Source organism: Polypterus senegalus, chromosome 6 (genome assembly GCF_016835505.1).
Source record: "Polypterus senegalus isolate Bchr_013 chromosome 6, ASM1683550v1, whole genome shotgun sequence".
Classification (NCBI taxonomy): domain Eukaryota; kingdom Metazoa; phylum Chordata; class Cladistia; order Polypteriformes; family Polypteridae; genus Polypterus; species Polypterus senegalus.
In genome coordinates, this window is record NC_053159.1 from 73,053,349 (window position 1) to 73,073,494 (window position 20,146).

Consider the following 20,146-nt stretch of genomic DNA (forward strand, 5'->3'; position numbering starts at 1 on the left):
GCTTTCCATGGGTGTCTTGCTTTAGAGAATTATATATATAGATGATTACACTTCAATACAGAACATTCAGATTTGAGTAGATCTGCTAGAGACAGGCAGTGAGGTTAATTACGATTAAATGTTATATCTATATATAACTGAATATTTATTTTGTTCTTAAGTACTTGAGTGTACTTTCACATCTTTTGTTGTGAAAGAACACTTGTTTTCAGTTAAACTGAAGAAAGTAGGAGTTGCAGGCTGCTTGAGCTGTTGTAGTATTTTATCAGAAATATTTCTTTCAACTTTATTTACAGCAGAATGCTTGGTGCACAAAACAATGCAATTTAGCTTAACCATCACTAGGACAGGTACGGCAGTGGACTTAAAGCCAATAAAACTTTTCTGGAGATACCTGAACATTACTGTCCACTGATAGTCCAATGTGACAGCGCTTGAGAAGATTCACAGAGAGAAATTGCAGAAAATTCCCAATTCCAGGGGTGCTGGTTGAATCATACCCAAGAAGTCTATAATTGCTGTCAGAGGTGCTTCATGTACTGGGTAATGGGTCTGAATGCTAGTGTCAATTTGATATTTCAGTTTTTTATTTTTAACAGATTTTTAAAAAAAAATTCTAAAAACATGTTTTCTGTTTGTCATTTTGTAGATAAATTATTTAGTGTTGCTTGATGTGGGAAAAAATGATAATTTAAATGATTTTAGCACCTGCCGGCATCATAAGAAAATGTGAAAGTGAAGGGGTTTGAATATGCATAACTGCTGTATTTAATCATAATTAGTCATTTTCCGAAACAAAATAACATTGCACTTAATGCTATTTAGGGAAACTCATCCCAGAATTTATGGGTTCAAGGGAACAACCAGCCCTCAGTATTCATGTCTATAGCAAGCCTTTCTCACAACCAATTGAAAATGCACCTCCTCATAATGTATAAAGATAACCAGAGTAGCAATTCACACACACAATTTGCACATGAATGTGCAAACTCCACACAGACATTGACTATGTCAGTAGCAAGGGATTTGTGAAGCATTGCTTACCACTAAACTATCGCTTTAGAGATTTATTTAAAAAAACAGTAAATCAACAAAGCAGCAACCGTATTGGATCGTGCATCTGTGTTATTGTCAATTAAGGAAAAAAAAGTAATTTCTTTAGTCTGGTCAGCATTGCCATCTATATCCAGTACATGTGGTTATCCTTATTTATTGTGCTTTTTTACATTATTTGTACATGCACCAAAATTTGCTTGTAGTGAGCATTGATTTGTATTCTAAAAGCTACCAAAGGAATATTTATTTATGTCAATAAGATTTTTTTTTTTTTATTTCACTATATGCGAGTGTTGATCAGCACAAGTTCATATGTGAGATGCCAGGATGGAGCTTTCCTGCAGTGGGCATGGTGCAGACATTATATGTCGTCGTCATTTGACAGACCTTCTTTATTGTGGAGAACAGCAGTTTTGAACTGAACTTGCTTAAGGATAATAGCAATGATTTAGCATCTGAACGATTTTAAAGAGTTGGATCAAAGAAAGTCATTGAACCATGTGCTGGAAATTAATTGACACATAAAGTTACTTCATTTGTATCAATTTAAAGTTCTCAAGTTTGCATATTTGTCCAGCCTGGAGTATTAGGTCCAGAAATTGGCTAACTGCAATGCTAGAAAGTGTACTGTTGAAGGTAGTTCCACTTATAGTACCATAGCAAAGCCACAATAGTGACAAAGCAACCTCAGCATCAAAAACCAGTTACTACATGCATGAAAATGTTATCTTGTAAATAATAATTACATTTGCACTTCACATCCAACAATGTTTAGAGACACAAAATCTAGAAAGGAGTGAATGTTGATGTTGCAGTTTGCTCTCTCTGTTTCTCTCTGTCTGTCTTTCTGTGTGTTTCACTTTTTCTCTTTCTTTCTGCATGTATTAGCTGTGGTGCTCCTAGCACTCCTAATGCAAGAAATTTTGGAAGGTGGAAGTTTAAAGAGGGCTTCAATTCAAAAGTACCAGGTTTGAGCAGGTCAGAGGTTATGGATCTCCAGTCTGCAGATCAGTGATTGTGGGATTCTCAAATGTCCAGGGAGTGTTAAAACTTCTTATAACTGTAAGATAATACTACTTTGGTATAATAGACCAATTAATGTTTAACTTTGACCTTCTCTGGAAACATGCACGTTTTCCTGCATTTATCTAGACAGAGTACAAAAAATTCTTTATCACAGATTGATGTAGCATAGTAATGAAAGCAGAGAGCAAGGATGTACAATAAAAAGAAAATGCAGGCACTACAGCATAGTAATTAGAAAATTATATATTGTATATGAAAGAATAATATTTGATTTACGTTATGTATGTGAGTTAGGACACATGTTGTAAATGCAGGAAGGACGGTCCTTAGGTGTATGGGAACTGTTAACATTTGAATTTCATGATACATGGTAGTATGTCTTATGATTGTTACTGAGAGAATAAAAGTGATAAAAAAAAGCTAACTTTTACAAGTACTATAAATGTACACTGTCTTTTACAGACACAAACCAAATGTATGTGTTTATTGTATAATATTAACAATAAGAGCAGCTCACTATTCAAAACTGTAAATATACAAGGCAGTCAGGATTGAACCAGGGGACTCTTGATTACAAGTCAGCAATTCTTACCACTGTACTACGGAAACTGTTGTATCATCCTTGAACCTTTTGTGAAAGTGTTTATTTGATCTTTGGATTTCAGGCTTCACACATTTTATAGTTTATGCCTACATGTTGTCATTTATTAGTAAAATATGAAAAACGTTTCTGTTTTAACTATGTGTTTACACAGATTATTGTAGAAATGAAACACACGTGAAATGCATGTGTTCCGAATAACGATCTATTATTTCCATTTTAAAACTCCGGCACTTCACTCCCAGATAATCAAGGCATGAGGTAGGAGAACTTTGTGCATGTTTTGCGACAGTGGGGGGATGGAATAGTAGGCTGCTTGCTGCTTGTCTTGATTGGCACATTTACAAGACAAAAGACACTGACAGAGAGGTGCGAAGGGATTTAAGGTGGGAGTTTTTTTGTAGGCCTTGGTAATTCTAATGTTAAGAGAGAATTATTGTGTTATTATTATCTTTATTGTGTTTCCTTACATAGTACTATCATTTTCAGCAGAAGAGAAGATGAACATTTTTTTTGTTTTAACGACAGTGGAAATGAAAACCTTTGTCTATTCAAATCTTACAGCCAATCCGGCATTGTGGTACAGAATGGCTTGTTATTCAAAAATAACAGCCAACTTTAGACCAATAGAATTCTGTTGTGCAACATCCCCCCAGTTACTAGCTTATTTTTACACCTGCCCCCACAACCCCAAAAAAAATTTAAGTGAAGTTTGCCTGCTGTTTAGTTAGTCTTTCCTGTGAGGGTTGATTGAGAGTATGTCCTTTCCTGTCCTTGCCAAACCAGTTTGAGGCACTTCCCCTAACCCTGCCATAAAATTCACCAGAAGGCATGAGCTTATTCAGTGCAAGCAGGAACATACAGGTGGCCGGTTGCTTGTTCTATAACACGCTTGACTTGGCAGCGATCAACGCACATGTACTGTGTAAGGCATGCATGGGGGCCACTGAGAAAAGAAGAGTGTTCTTAGCTCACCTTGCAGAGGAGCTTAGTTGTTGCTTCTTACAAGAAAAGGCGATGGATAAAGCAAAAGAGGATACAACATCGAAAAAATTTCTGTTCCAAGACCACAGCTTCCCCAGCCCCTTCAGTGTAATAGTAACACAGCACAGAGAGAAGTGTGTACATTGCAACAGGTACAAATGTCGTAAACGTAGAAAGGACGGTCCTTGGGTGTGTGGGAATTGTTAACATTTCAATCTGATGATTGCATATAGCACTGAACTGACATCTCTGTACTATTCTTTCCTCTGCGTGTCGTGGAGTACAAAATAAACACCCCCCATGCACCCAATAGTGGACACTGGCAAGATCGGGAAAAAAAAGCATGCAGTCACAGATTACAAGCGCAAGAAGGTGTGCAAATGAATATGAATAATATGAATAATATTGCATTGGTGCCACAATGTTTTCCAAAATATACTACACAGGTCATAAAATGAATAATTCCAAATATCATAAATATCGATGTTTCTGATTTTTGTCAGTGCGGCTTTGACATCATGGACCATAAGGTGCATAAAAATTCAGCTTGAGCAGGAACACTCAATGAAACTGAATAACAAAAAATTCAAGTGATGGTGAAATACGAAGAAGGCCGATTCACCAGCATTTGTGTGTCAGCTTTTATCCCTCCAGATCAGAGAATTTCCAGTTCTATTTCCAGTTTCAGATAAAAAGTAACCTCGTCATATCTGGGGTGGGGGTGGGTGTTGTATCGTGATTGTGACTGAGAGAATAAAAGTGAAAATAAAAAACACTAATTTTTACAAGTAGTATAAATTTACACAGGCTGTTACAGATACAAATCAAATGTATGTTTTTATCGTATAATATTAACAATAAGAGCAGCTCACTATTCAAAATGGTAAATTTGCCGGGGAGCTTGTTTCAAATCATACTGCTGCACCACAAAAGCTTTCGTATTGTACTTGCACCTTTTCTAAAAGTGTTTATTTGATATTTGGCCATCAGCCTTTACACATTATACAGTACATGTCTACATTTTATTTATTACTAAAACATGAAAAACATTTCTGTTTTAACGATGTGTTTACATAGATTGTTGTAAACACAAAACACACATCAAATTACTTCCCCTTACAATTCTGGGTAGCTCTCTCCTAGATAATCAATCAAGGCAGGAACTAGGAGAACTTCTTGCCCGTCTTGAGGCGTTGGGGGGATGGTACAGCAGGCTGCTTGCTGCTTGGGCTTATTGACACATTTAGAAGACAAAAGATACTGATGGAGAAGTGCGAAAGGATTTAAGGTGGGCTGGATTTACAAGTTTTTTTTGTCGGCTCTGGTAATTCTAGTGTTAAAGACATTCATTTTAACCCTGATTGTTGATCTAATTACAAATCTGTGTTTCATGTTCCCTTTCTTTCCACAATTCTTTAGACAGCTACAAAGACACTTTTGGTCAGCATTTTTTCTCCAACCTTTTTTTTTTATTATTTTTATTTTATTTTATAGGGTTGGAAGTGTGTGAGTGGTGACAGAGGGCAAAATAGCAGTGCAGAATTATTTAGATCAAATGAAATGGCAATTGTTATTGGCTCTGGAGTTCCACTTTTTATGATAATTGGTCATTAAAAAGTCAGGATTGAGTACTATGAAGACAATAAAGATTTTATTTAATTTTTTGTTAGGTGCTATGTGTCTGGATCAAAATGTAACTGGTAAATATGTTTCTTTGCAGACTATGTAATGCTGATTGTTTGTATTTTATCAGACCTTTGAAGATTTTAAGAATGATAAACAAGCCTTAGAGTATCAACAGAGAATTGTGGACATTTTACTTAAGGTAACCAAAACCTGTTTCTTTTTTTCTCCTTTCTCTCATTTACATGATGGGTAATAGGTAAACAATTTTAAAAGCTTTCAGAAATGCAAGTAAAATTTATGTGTTTACCAGATTTGTGTGTATTCAGCAGATGGTGATCAAGGTATCCATCAGATTTAACGTGTAAATTGCCATAATGAGGTGGTACTGTGGTTTATCAGAATTAGAATTTTTGAAAATAAGAAATATTAAACTTTCTGTGAAAATAACAAGTGATCATATTTATGTTTGTGCTAGCAGATATGTGGGTGTTGAGGAATCATACACGCGTAGGTTTTCTTTTTTGGAAAATGTGGAAATGGTGCAGAGCCTAGGGGTCCATATAAATAACAAACTGGACTGGTCTGATAACACAGTAGCAACACAGTAGCTCTGTATAAGAAGGGTCAGAGCAGACTGTACTTGCCAAAGAGACTCCAGTCTTTTGATGTGTACAGCAAGCTACTGGAAATGTTCTGTCAGTCCATAATAGTCAGTGTTGTGTTCTACACTGTGGTCCCCTGGGGAAGCAATTTGAGCTCAAAAGAAGCACAATGCCTGATTAAACTTATCAGAAAGCCTGCTACATCACATGGCGAACTCTGGAAACACTGAAACCTATAGTAGAAAAGAGGAAGGTGGCACAATTGGGTGCCACATTTAACCCCAGTCTCATTTCACCACCGTGTGCTAAGAAGTGCCTCTGAGGGTCTTTTCTGGCTACTCCTATCAGGGATTTCAATGCATCCTACCGGAGCATTTGTTAAGTTTATATTGAAATGCCATTTGACATATCTGAACAATATTTATTTATTTATTGTTTGTTTGGCTGGCTATTATTTGTACTTGTTTTTATGTCTGTGCTGTTGTATGCATTTTAATTTCCCATTGGGATTAATAAGGTTTATTTAATCTAATTCTAATTTAATCTTCTCTAATCTAAATCCTTTGCTGTCCATGACTGCTTGAAGTCTGGAACCCATGGCCTTCTCCAAGTTCTGGGTTTCCACACTACTTTTGCTTTCCCAGGCCTTTACTGCAGCTGTCTTCAGGTGATCCTTGTTCATTGGACTTTTTGTCTTCAGCAGTGTATATATGTCTATTTGGGTTGAGGTTATTTGGTTGACTTGATCATTGAAGAATATTATACTTCTTTGCTTGAAACGCATTTTGTTTACAGTCACTGTATGTTTTCGTTCATTGTCCATCAGTTTTGCATCATTTGTCTGAAACTGAGCAGGCAGTATAGCCCAGACCTGTACTCTTCAGAATTCACCATGTAACTTTTGTCAGTAGTCATATCATCAGTAAACTCCAGTGACCCACTTCCATTTGCAGTCACAGATGATCTGGTATGCTACAGATCATGAGCTGTTCCTTCTCTTCTCCATGTTTTTCTCAATGCAAAATCTTGGTACATATTGATGTTGATTTCAATTGTCCAAAGAAACCTGTTCCAAAACTGGATTGTTTTTTAATATTTTAATATTAAGTTTCATCTGTCCTTCCTATGCTTGAGGATTACCAGTGGTTTGCACCTTGTGATTGTGATGTATGGCCGGCTGTTCATCCCGGCCAATACCCCCACGCCACCAGGTGAAGCCCTCCCTGCAGTATGGAGGTGCCCCGAAGACCAGCAGGGCATTATGGACATTGGAGTCTTTATTCACAGCCCTGCTGGATACCATGGGGGCCGGCAGGAGTCGCTGCAGGGAGGCCCAGAGACTATTTGCCTTACGCCCAGGAAATACGTCATAGTCACATGGACAAAGAGAACAATGTGCTTCCTGGGTGAAGAAAAAAAAGATTTTTATCTGACCCGGAAGTGTTCCAGATCACATGGACAGAGAGGGTGAAACGCTTCCGGGTCAAGGAGTGTAAAGGACTGTGGGAGATCCCAGACGGACGAGCTGAGTTGGGAGGCAGGGTGGCTAAGCGTCTGGGAGTTTGGAGGATTGTGATTGATTATTGTTTATTTGACTATTAGAGAATTGTGGAGAGGAGCGTGCTTTGTGCACATTATTATTATAATAAATAAGAATTAGACTTTTTATCTGGTGTCTGACGTGGTGTCTGAGGGTACAAGGGTGCGAGAAAGCCCTAATCTGTCACATGGTAAACGCTCTGTATTTACTTTCGTGAAATCTTCTCTTGATTATTGACTTTGGCAATGATAGGCCTACCTCCCAGAGAGAGTTCTTGGTTTGGCTAAATGTTGTGAATTGTGTTTTCTTCACCAAGGAAGGAATTCTGTGATCATCTAGCAAGGTTGTCTTCCATGATTGTCCAGGCCTTCTAGTGCTGCTGCGTCCATCAGTGTGTCCCTTCTTTTTAAGAATGTACCAGATGGTTGATTTGACCACTCCTGGTGTTTCTGCTATCTTTTGGATGTTTTTTTTTTCTTTTGTCTGCCTAATTATGGCCTGATTTTACTTGCACAGAAAGTTCTTTGGACCTTGTATTGAGAGTTCACAGCAACAGCTTCCAAATGCAAATTCAACACTTGGAATCAACTCCAGACCTTTTTTTTTTTTGCTTAATTATTTATGAGGTAATAAGGGACCAGCTCACACTTGGCTGTGGAACAGTTTATGAGTCAATTGTCCAAATACTTTTGAACCCCAGAAAATGGTGGGACAATGTATAAAAATGGCTGTCATTCCTAAATTGCTCATATGATATTTCTGTTAAACCCTTTGAATCAATGCTAAATCCTACACTTCAGTTGTGTAATTATTCCTTCGTCACAAATCCATTGTGATTGTGTATACAGCCAAAATTATGAAAATTGTGTCACTGTCCAAATACCGTAACTGTAGTTACAATGTTTTGAAACCTAAGTAACAAAATAAAATGATTATATATGCTGTTCCCATTATTAATAAAATATAGAACACATCATCTTTTTAGGTTTATAAATGTCTTTGTTTTCTATAGGTAATGGTGGAAAATTCAGACTTTACACCATCTCAAGTGGGATGCCTCTTCACCTTTCTTGCTCGACAGCTTGCTAAACCAAACAACACTTTGTTTGTAAACAGAAAGCTTTTTGATCAGGTGAGTTTTTTTTAATTATACCTACAGTGAAAGATAAATTATTGTATATTAATTAATAGTTCCCAAGAACAGCCCTCTCTTCATGGACAAAATACTTTTAATAATTTTAACACTTCAGTAGAACTACCATGCATTTTCACATCACTATAACCAACAAGGTTGCACAAAGTTCCTTTTGAGTCCTTTTGTTCTTACTAGTGGACAATCAGCTTGGCATCCGCATTTCCAAAAATTGTAGATTAGTCTAAACCAGCTTGAGTGAATGCAAAAATGTTTTATTTCTTTGTGCACAGCTCCTTGTTTGCATATAGTTTAAATTTATATATTAGCATATCCTTTCAATCAACACAGAAAAAAAAAATCCAAGGTTGGGCTGCTGTGTGGTAGACATTATAGTGTTCACATTAGTTTGTAATAGTAAAAAAAAAAAAAAAAGCATAATAGCAAAATTCAGTCTGGTGGGTAAATAAAATAGCAAATTAAGTAGAAACTTCTTTTTTGTTTTTGAAGAAATAGTTTTACAAAAATACAACTGTGGTCACATATTTCTGTGAATGTTAACATTTGTAAACGGCAAACAAAAAGAACTGATTGTGTGTATCTTTACACCTGGCACTGCTTCTCTGCTTTATCTGTGTCTTCCTCAATAGCTGTCTCTTTTGTTCGCTTAAACTAAAATAGCAGCTCCGTTTTTTTTTTCTTCTTTCCTTTCTCTCTCTAGTTTGGTACATTGACACCCTTTGCCTTAGAATAGATCCGGGCCATCTTAGAATACTGTCAAATAAGTTTTGAAATGTTTATTGTATGATATTGCACCATTTCATAAGAAGAAAAGCCTGCAGCTGTTTTGAGATGAAAGAAATGGAAAACCATTCTGTAACGTTTGCTGTACAACTTCTGCTAAAGGTTCATGGATGTTTGGGTCAAGTGATTGGGGAGGCCATGGAAGGCACTGGAGTTTTCAAAGAATCCACTCTTGAATGAGTTTATCAGTATGTATGGGGACATTTACTAGAGTTAAGATAAACCTGGTCCTGTAAAATGAACTCAAGTTTAAATCATATTCCTTGGACATAATAAGAGCATGAACAACAGTCTCCAACTTATTGTCTTCTGGAAAAAAATGTCTGCACATACGCTATGAATACACACTAGGTTTAACAATTATCAACAAACTTGTGTTTAAAGGCAATTTTTGGCTTCTTCGAAAAGTAAACACTTCAGGATACAGGAAATAGTGTAAAAGATGACTTATTAGATCATATTACTATTAATTTTATTGCATTGCTAAGGAGTCTATGTTTTTTGTTACTAGCAGAACTGTTTTGGATGCGAGCAGTTATCGAATGGCAGCCCTACCATAAATTCTAGCTTTTTAGTTCTCATGACTTAGTTTTTGTTGGGACTGATTCACAGAGGTGTTAACTCAATTATATGATCATTTTTGAAGATATTTATTGTCATATTAGGAACAATCCTATGATGTCCCTATGTATTCTTGCTAGTGAGTTTTGGCTGATGACACTTGCTTCTTTTTTTGTTGATTCAGTTTGTCTGTTTGATACATGTTCTCATTTTTGAGGTTTTTGCTCTCAACATGTGAAATAATTTAGCAGTTTTTGTCACTGACGCATCTGCAATTCAGACAGTCATAACTTGTATCTCTGTGAAACTCTGTTTGTGCCTCATATTGCTTTGAAACGTCTCAAAACAAAATACAAATTGTCTAATCTGTTTAATAACTTACACATTCTACTAATTAATAATAAACCTAATAAGACTCACCTGTACAGTGTATTTGTAATTGTGATTTATTAATTTCAAAGATAAACTCCTTTTCATGTTAATTATTATTAGTTTTAGTCCATATATAGTATATTTCCCTTAAACCTTTAGAGTAATATAAATATTCATATTTCACTGAGAAGTGGCTACTGTCTGAAAAGAGAGCTTGCTTTCTTGCTAATCCACCTGTGATAAAGCTAATGCAGAGTATTGAACTAGCTGCATTGCTAATGAAAAGAACAATCCAGCAAACTTGTTCATCATATTCACCAAGATTATCTAAAATAGCATTAAGTTGAGACTTTAAAGTCCCTAAAGGCCTACTCTCCACCATACTACTCAGATAGTGTATTCCATTTGTCTATAATTCTTAACATGAAGAAAAACATTCAAACATTTATGGGAAATCTGCCCTTGACCAAGTTTTTATCTGTATCCCCATTTTGTTGTTGATTTTATTTTAAAGTAACATCTGGAATTCAAATTCATAATTTAAACACATGAGTCTTGTTAAACTCCTTGCCTCATAGTTGATTCATCTCAGTCCTGGAATAAGCCTAGTTGCTCTCCTCTGGATTTTCTCTAGTGCTTCTATGGTGTGTGTGTGTGTTTTTTTTTTTTTAATAATTTGGAGACCAAAACTGTACACAATACTCATGTAAGTCATAAAGCTTAAGCATAACCTCTCTTCACTTGAGCGCTATACATTGTGATAACCTACATTGAATTAGCCTGATCATTTCCATACACTGTCTTGAAGTAGATTGCAATGAATCCACTATGATTATTAGATCCATCTTATAAGGTGTATTTTTCAAGTTTCAGGCCTCCCATTGTGTTTTCCAACTAAACATTTTACTTTCTATTTATAGTACTTTATATTTACTTACATTAAATATCATCTGCCACACATCTGCTCAAGCCTGTTTTCCAGCAATACTCAATTTTGGTCCGGGAGGTACACAGTGGCTGTAGGTCCATTTATTTACTATTAATGCAATATCTTTTTTGGTCTTAGTTTTAGTTAACTTGTTTGTTCTGATTCAAATCCCTTAATTATATATTTTGTTTTTAAACCACTGCATCAAGGATTTAATTGTTGTCTGTGACGTGCAAATGACAATGGAGCCACCATGGCTCCAGCTAACGTGCTTCCATTTAAAACTGTGTATATGCATCAAGTATTTGTGTTAATACAATGCTTTGTAATAAATGAGATTGAAGGGCAGGTCCAAGAGGTACGAATCTGTTCCAGACCACAAAACATGGATAATGTTCTCAGAAAATTGAACATCCCACAATGTGTAAAGATTTGTCTTGAAAGAATGAAAGCACTAACAGGCCATATAATTAAGTATCACGTTTCAGTATCTGCTCTTCCTGGCTTACAGTTTAAAAACTGGTTGGAATCAAAACCTGCACCCACTGCGGACCTCCAGGCCCTAAGTGGAGTATCCGTGCTGTATACTATTCAGATTCCTCATTAACATTTTAGCTGATTTTGCGTTATCTTCCCTTCTAATTAGTTTGGCATCATCTTCAAACATAGCCTGATTATTGATTATATTCTTCTCTTGGGGTCTCATGCATAAGATGACGTAAGCACAAAAGCCAAAATGTGCATCGCACAGAAAAATCCAGATGCAGGAATCTGTGCGTACTCAAACCTCTGCATTCTTCCACTACATAAATCCCGGTCAGCGTGAAAAGTAGCGCTTGTGCACACACGTGCTGTTCCCGACCCCCCGAATTCCTCCCAGAATTACGCTTATTTGAATATGCAAATCAATATAAATAGCCCTTAAGCTCAGCCTTCTGTGAAAAGACAATGGGAAAAGCACAGGGGAAAATATAAGAATTTCAGCGAATACCAAGTGGAGACAAAGGAAAAAAGCTACTTTTTGTTGATTTAAACCATAGTATGATCAACAAAAGGAAGTTGATCGAGTGACATAGCGTGTTGGAGAAACTTGAAAGCTCACGTTCACAAAGTTGCACAGTGCCGGAAATAAAAAAGAAGTTATCAAAGTTGCTGTGAAAAGGCGAGTCTTAGCCCACCTTCTGAGTGTCATATGAAAGCTTATTAGGGTACTGAGAAAAAAAAAGGCACACAGTGGGGGAAAAGCACAAAATGTCAACTTCAGTCTCGAAATTTCCACTTTAATAATGTAGTTTATTTTGTCATTAAAGTAGAACATCATGAACTTCATCTTAAAATCGTTTAATTAACCAGTTTCTCAAATCACATCGTAATTAAAGTAGCACATTAAATGATTTGTTTTGCATGTGATCTTCTATGTGTGTGAATCACTAGTGCTTATTAAACCGGCTCTCTTCCTCCGACTGGACACAGCATCCATTACATTCGTGATATTACAGCTCTCTGAATAACTAAAATACTGAGATGTATACGTGATATAATTTTCATGATGATAAGAGTTAAAGCACGTTATTAAACATGGGTTTCACCATGCAGCGATTGTGCGCAACCATTGATGAAATTATTTATTGCAGCAGTACTCATGGGCAGCTCTAGGCTCGTGGTGACCCTGGGCAGAGAAAGAATCGGTGGCCCCTTCACCCGCCAATGTCAATATGGTATCTTATGCACGGTGGATGGCCACGTCCGTTGCGGACACTGCATAGCCACCTCGTGCTCATGACACAAGCGTTTAACTTTTGTCGAAATTTGCCGCTGTGTCGTTATTTTCTCTTTCTGTTTTATATTCAATATATATTGCCGTGGCTACCCCTGCAGTCCTTGCTTTTCTTTCTCCAAGTAACCGATCGCCACACAATTGGCTGTGTAATAGATGTTATGCCATCTGTAAGCTTAGAGCGCCGATTCTTCAAAATGTTTAAGGAACATTGAAATATCTTCGTAGTACATGTTTAATTATTCTATCCTTCACGCCAGTCCCAGTGAAGAATATAGATTATTTAAGTGAAGTTAAAGTTTGATCTGTATAATATAAACATATTTTAATGCATTTCATCTTAAAAATATCGTCATCATGTGTAAATACGCACTTTATAAAGTGGCTCAGGTTGTGCAATATTATAACTGTAGTGCAAGCTTACAGTGAGGTAATTCTACTTATAAGTACAGATAGTTCTACAAGGAGAAATTGATTGAGTGCGTTTATAGTTCTTGGGATGAAACTGTTTCTGAACTGTGAGGTCCGTACAGGAAAGGCTTTGAAACATTTTGCCATGGCCAAAAACAGCGTGTGCTTGATGCTGTATACGGATAATTCTCTTTCTGATCAGCTGCTGCTGTGATTCACACTCAGATACAGTGATATAAATACTCTGAGTGGTGCAGTGAGAGTAATATGGAAAAAGATGATCCGCTGTGGCAACTCCTAATGGGAGCAGCTGAAAGAAGAAGAAGAAGAACAAGAAGGTGCAGTGAGAGTAACAACGTTAAAGCAGTTATGGTATTTGGAATACTATGGCTATTCCCTGGACCATTATATTGTTACAGGTTAATTACAATCGGATGCATTATATTAATAAACAATATGCAATTAATTTCAGTGTATTTATAAAGCCGTGTCAGGAAAGGAAAGGATAACCACACAGGAACAGTAGCACTGCTTTAATGCTGGGTGCCGCCAGTCTGCAAAATCGAGTGGAGAACTTGCGCTCGACAAAGTATAAGGTACTGTGGAAATATGCGTGCTGTGAACGCTGGCCCCGGCACAGACAGACGGACAACATTGTTTCACCCAACACACTTTATTTACACTAATATTATCTACAGTTCGTGCTCACGTGCACCCCCAGTGCCTTCTCGCACCGAATTCCCCAAAGTCCAGGCCCACAGTCTCTTGTGCCTTCCTGGCCGCCTCCAGTCCTTCCTCTTGCTCAGTCCACTTCCACCCGACTTCCACCACCTGACTGGAGGGAGGCGGCCCCTTAAATAATGCCCCGGATGAGCCCCAGGTGCTTCCGCCATCTGTTCCTTGGTACGCCCAGCGTGGCGGAAGTGTCGGCTGCCTTCCTGGCAGCTCTCCGGGCGCCACACAAAGTCTTCCCCCCGGCACTTCCTGGTGTGGCGGAAGTGCCGGGCTCCCCGGATAATTAGGCACCGGGCGCCGCTGGCGGTGGCCACGGGTCCCTACAGGGCTGGGCTTCAAAGCCCTGTACCCGAGCCCCTTGCCTAACCAGGACGGACGCCCCCACTCTGTCTGGAGGAGGCACTCGCCTCCTCCGTCCTCCAAGCGCCCCGCCGGGCTCCTGCCCCGACCGCAACCGCGACGGGATAAACCGCATCGGCGCGCCTGGCGGTGACCACGGGCCCCTACAGGGAAGGGCTTCCATGCCCTCAACCCGTGGGCCCCAACAGAACCAGGACGGACGCCCCTGCGGTCTGGAGGAGGCACAAGCCCTCCTCACGTCCTCCTGGGCGTCCCGGCCGGGCTCCCGCCCCGGCCGGGGGCCACAGTGGCTTTACGCCAAGTGTAGGTTTTATACATCGCGATTTGAATGTGGAAACATTCTTACGCAACATTTCTGTGCGTACGCACCGTTTATACACGAGGCCCCTGATGTCTTATGTATATTAAAAAAGTCAGTAACACCAGCCTTGTTTCCTGAGGGACACTACATTTAGCTTCACCTAATTTTGAAAATTTTCCCCTAACCATAACCCTTTTCTTCCTGTATTTGAACCAGTTTTGTGCCTGCCAGCCACCATGTCTTGAATTCACAGAATTTTGTTTTTTTTAAACATTTTATTGATTTTATTAAAATCAAATAATATTCCATAAAAGTAAGTCAAGTTTAACAAAACTAGGTTCGAAAACAAATCAACCCCTACCCATGAGAAAGAGTGCTAGGCCAACAGAGTAAAACTTTAAACTAGTAAAAAAAATAAGAAATAGATAATAGAAGTAAAAAAGAGAAATCCGATTCCTCAATTTAAATGCTTATTCTAGAATGTTATTAATTATATCCTACCAGGTTTTGAAAAAGTTTTGTACAGATCCTTTAAGTGAGAATTAGATTATTTTTCCAATTTCAGATAATATACTTGTATAACATCAGTTACCTACTGACTTAAAATAGGTCAATATACCTACTGACTTAAAATAGGTTAATATATGTCAATAGAGTAAAGGCAATTACAGCTTGTTTGTCCTTCTTCACTTTAAGCCCATCTGGAAGTAAACCAAACAGAGCAGATTCAGGAGGTATTGTGACACCAAGGCTGTCTGAAAGGCATTTAAAGATTTTGGTCCAAAATGATGTTAATTTGTTGCAGGCCCAAAACATACGGCCCAATGAGGCTGGACCTTGATTGCATCGTTCGCAGGTTGGATCTTGCCCTGGAAACATTTTGGACAATTTTAAATGATACAGATGTGCTTGATATATAATTTGAAGCTGAATAACTGTATGCTTTGCAAATATGCAGCTCGAGTGAACTCTGTGAATTGCTAACTTCCTCTGCTTTTCTGAGGTGTTGAGTGAGAGATCCTTTTCCCACTGTATTCTGGAATCTTTGAAAGAGATGCTGTCTGAGTCCAAGATTGATCAGTATTTTTTCAGGAGTAGAGGTAGATGGGAGGTGAGGAAAATTGGGCAGGTTTTGTTTAACAAAGTTTTGAATGTAGTGAAACAAATGTGTTGCCTGAAAGTTAAATTTGGAGTGTAATTGTTCGTAGGATGCGAATACGTTGTCTATGTACAAATCTGTAAGTGATTTAATCCCGGATGTTTTCCAGACATTAAAACTGCATACATTTGAGAGGGTGGAAAAAGGTAGTTCTCCTGTAGAGATGCCACAGATAGAAGCTTCTCTATCTTAAAATACTTCCTACATTGGTCCTATATTCTGAGTGGGTGAAGCACGGTTATGTTGTTAGTATATTAGTGATGACTTGTATTTATTGGTGTATAAAGCAAGGAATTACTGCAGGATTTTATTTCTACTCCCCATGGGCTCACCACCTATGGGAGGGGCCAAGGAAGTTGGGTGCAGTGTGAGTTGGGTGGTGGCCGAAGGCGGAACCCTTGGCGGTCTGATCCTCGGCTACAGAAACTGGCTCTTGGGACGTGGAATGTCACCTCTCTAAAGGGGAAGGAGCCTGAGCTAGTGCGCGAGGTTGAGAGGTTCCGGCTAGATATAGTCGGACTCACCTCGACGCACAGCTTGGACTCTGGAACCAATCTCCTTGAGAGGGGCTGGACTCTCTACCACTCTGGAGTTGCCCCCGGTGAGAGGCGCCGAGCAGGTGTGGGCATACTTATTGCCCCGACTGGAGCCTGTGCATTGGGGTTTACCCCGTGGGCGAGAGGGTGGCCTCCCTCCGCCGGGTGGGGAAGGGTCCTGACTGTTGTTTGTGCGTATGCGCCGAACAGCAGTTTGGAGTATCCACCCTTTTTGGAGTCTCTGGAGGGTTGCTAGAGGGCATACCTTCTGGGATTCCCTCGTTTTGCTGGGAGACTTCAATGCTCACGTGGGTAATGACAGTGAGACCTGGAAGGGCGTGATTGGGAGGAATGGCCCCGATCTGAACCCGAGGTGTTTTGTTATTGGACTTCTGTGCTCGTCACGGATTGTCCATAACGAACACCATGTTCAAGCGTAAGGGTGTTCATATGTGCACTTGGCACCAGGACACCCTAGGCCTCAGGTCGATGATCGACTTTGTGGTGTGTCGCCGGACTTGCGCCATATGTCTTGGACACTTTCGGGTGAAGAGAGGGGCGGAGCTGTCAACTGATCACCACCTGGTGGTGAGTTGGCTTCGATGGTGGGGAAGATGCGGTCAGACCTGGTAGGCCCAAACGTGTTGTGAGGGTCTGCTGGGAACGGCTGGCAGAGTCCCCTGTCAGAAGTAGCTTCAACTCCCACCTCCGCAGAACTTCAACCACGCCCCGAGGGAGGTGGGGACATTGAGTCCAATGGGCCATGTTCCGTGCCTCTATTGTTGAGGCGGCTGACCGGAGCTGTGGCCGCAAGGTGGTCGGTGCCTGTCGTGGCGGCAATCCCCAACCCGTTGGTGGACACCGCGTGAGGGATGCCGTCAAGCTGAAGAAGGAGTCCTATAGGACTTTTTGTCCTGTGGGTCTCTGGAGGCAGCTGATAGGTACCGCAGGCCAAGCGAACGCGGCTTCGTTGTTGCTGAGGCAAAACTCGGGCATGGGAGGAGTTTGGAGAGGCCATGGAGAACGACTTTGGACGGCTTCGAGGAGATTCTGGTCCACCGTCCGCGCCTCAGGAGGGGAAGCAGTGCAGTGTCAACACCGTATATGGTGGGGATGGTGCGCTGCTGACCTCACTTCGACGCTAGGGTCGGTGGGAGGAGTACTTCAAGACCTCCTCAATCCCACTAACATGCCTTCCAATGAGGAAGCAGAGCCTGGGGACTCTGAGGTGGGCTCTCCCATCTCTGGGACTGAAGTCACCGAGGTGGTCAAAAACTCCTTGGTGGCAGGGCCCCGGGTGGATGAGATACCGAGTTCCTTAAGGCTCTGGATGTTGTAGGACTGTCTTGGTTGACACGCCTCTGCAACATCGCATGGACATCGGGACAGTGCCTCTGGATTGGCAGACGGGGTGGTGGTCCCCTCTTTAAAAGGGGACCGGAGGGTGTGTTCCAACTATAGAGGGATCACACTCCTCAGCCTCCCTGGAAAAGTCTATTCGGGGTTCTGGAGAGGAGGGTCCGTCGGATAGTGAACCTCGGATTCAGGAGGAACAGTGTGGTTTTCGTCCTGGTCGCGGAACAGTGGACCAGCTCTTCACCCTTAGCAGAGTCCTGGAGGGTGCATGGGAGTTTGCCCGACCGGTCTACATGTGTTTTGTGGACTTGGAAAAGGCATTCGACCGTGTCCCTCGGGAATCCTGTGGGGGTGCTCGGGAGTATGGGGTACGGACCCCTGATAAGAGCTGTTCGGTCTCTGTACAACCGTGTCAGAGCTTGGTCCGCATTGCCGCAGTAAGTCGAGCCCGCTTCCAGTGAGAGTTGGACTCCGCCAGGGCTGCCCTTTGTCACCGATTCTGTTCATAACTTTTATGGACAGAATTTCTAGGCGCAGCCAGGGTGTTGAAGGGGTCCGGTTTGGTGGACTCAGGATTGGGTCACTGCTTTTGCAGATGATGTTGTCCTGTTTGCTTCATCAGGCCGTGATCTTCAGCTCTCTGGATCGGTTCGCAGCTGAGTGTGAAGCGGCTGGGATGAGAATCAGCACCTCCAAATCCGAGAGCATGGTCCTCAGCCGGAAAAGGGTGGAGTGCCCTCTCAGGGTTGGGGAAGAGATCCTGCCCCAAGTGGAGGAGTTCAAGTATCTCGGGGTCTTGTTCACGAGTGAGGGAAGAATGGAGCGTGAGATCGACAGGCGGATCGGTGCGGCATCCGCAGTGATGCGGGCTCTGCACCGGTCTGTCGTGGTGAATAAGGAGCTGAGCCGTAAGGCAAATCTCTCAATTTACCAGTCAATCTACGCTCCTACCCTCACCTATGGTCATGAGCTATGGGTAGTGACCGAAAGAACGAGATCGCGAATACAAGCGGCTGAAATGAGTTTCCTCCGCAGGGTGTCTGGGCTTTCCCTTAAAGATAGGGTGAGAAGCTCAGTCATCCGGGAGGGGCTCAGAGTAGAGCCGCTGCTCCTCCGCATCGAGAGGAGTCAGATGAGGTGGCTCGGGCATCTGATCAGGATGCCTCCTGGACGCCTCCCTGGTGAGGTGTTCCGGCATGTCCAACCGGGAGGAGGCCCCGGGGAAGACCCAGGACACGCTGGAGGGACTATGTCTCCCGGCTGGCCTGGGAACGCCTTTGGGATTCTCCCGAAGAGCTGGAAGAAGTGGCCGGGGAGAGGGAAGTCTGGGCCTCTCTGCTTAAGCTGCTGCCCCCGCGACCCGACCTCGGATAAGCGGAAGAGGATGGATGGATGGATGGATGGATTTTATTTCTAGTGCAGATCAAGCCTGTGTATGTTCATCTGTTTGTGTCAACGTCCAGGTTTTTATAGCTTGCATATTTGCCACCTAGTAATAAAATTGAAAGTTAGGTAGAGCCATGCCACCTTCTGGCTTAGGTCTTTGTAGGGTCGACCTTTCGAAATGTGGATATTTTGAATTCCAAAAAAATTAGGTTATGGTTGAATCTAATTTCTTAAAAAATTATTTACTGATATTGGAATGTTTTGAAATAGAAAAAGATGCTTAGGAAGGATATTCATCTTGACAATGTTAATTCTTCCAGCTAGAGTGAGATGAAGGGTAGACCATCTATGCAAGTCTTGCTAAATTTTTCCATGCAGACGGCAAAATGTTGTTGATAAAGAGCTTTGTTTACTTGTGATGTTTACCCCTTTGTATTTAAAGTGATCTGTGATGATAAAAGGGAAGGTGTCCAATCTAATATTGTTTGCTTGAGAATTCACTGGAAAGAGCTCATTTTTATTCAAATTAATTCTGAGACCACAAATCTTTTGAAATTCTGTTAGTGCTGTTAGGACTGCAGGCACAGTATTTTTTGGATCTGATATATACAGTACCATATCATTTGCATATAGAGAAATTTTCTGTTCAAGTCATTCTCTGATAATCCCCTTTATCTCATAAGCATTTTGACAGTGAACTGCCAGTGACCATTGGAAACAGCAGTGATGACAAGGGACATCTTTGTCTAGTACCCCGTTCTAGTTTGAAGTAGTTTGACTTAATGTTGTTAATACAAACTGAAGCTTCTGGACTGGTATACAGTAGTTTGATCCATGCACAAATGTTCGGGCCAAACCCAAATTTCTCCAATGTACTGAAAAGGTAGTTACAT

General features: G+C 40.7%; 1 protein-coding gene across 1 annotated transcript in view; it reads left to right on the top strand.

Moving 5' to 3' along the window:
- vps8 (VPS8 subunit of CORVET complex) overlaps nucleotides 1-20,146 on the top strand; it is a 740,642-nt gene that overhangs the window by 302,030 nt on the left and 418,466 nt on the right. The window contains exons 30-31 of the mRNA XM_039755059.1: nucleotides 5,421-5,492; nucleotides 8,448-8,567. Coding sequence (XP_039610993.1) covers nucleotides 5,421-5,492; nucleotides 8,448-8,567 — 192 coding nt within the window. The remainder of the gene's footprint in view (nucleotides 1-5,420; nucleotides 5,493-8,447; nucleotides 8,568-20,146) is intronic.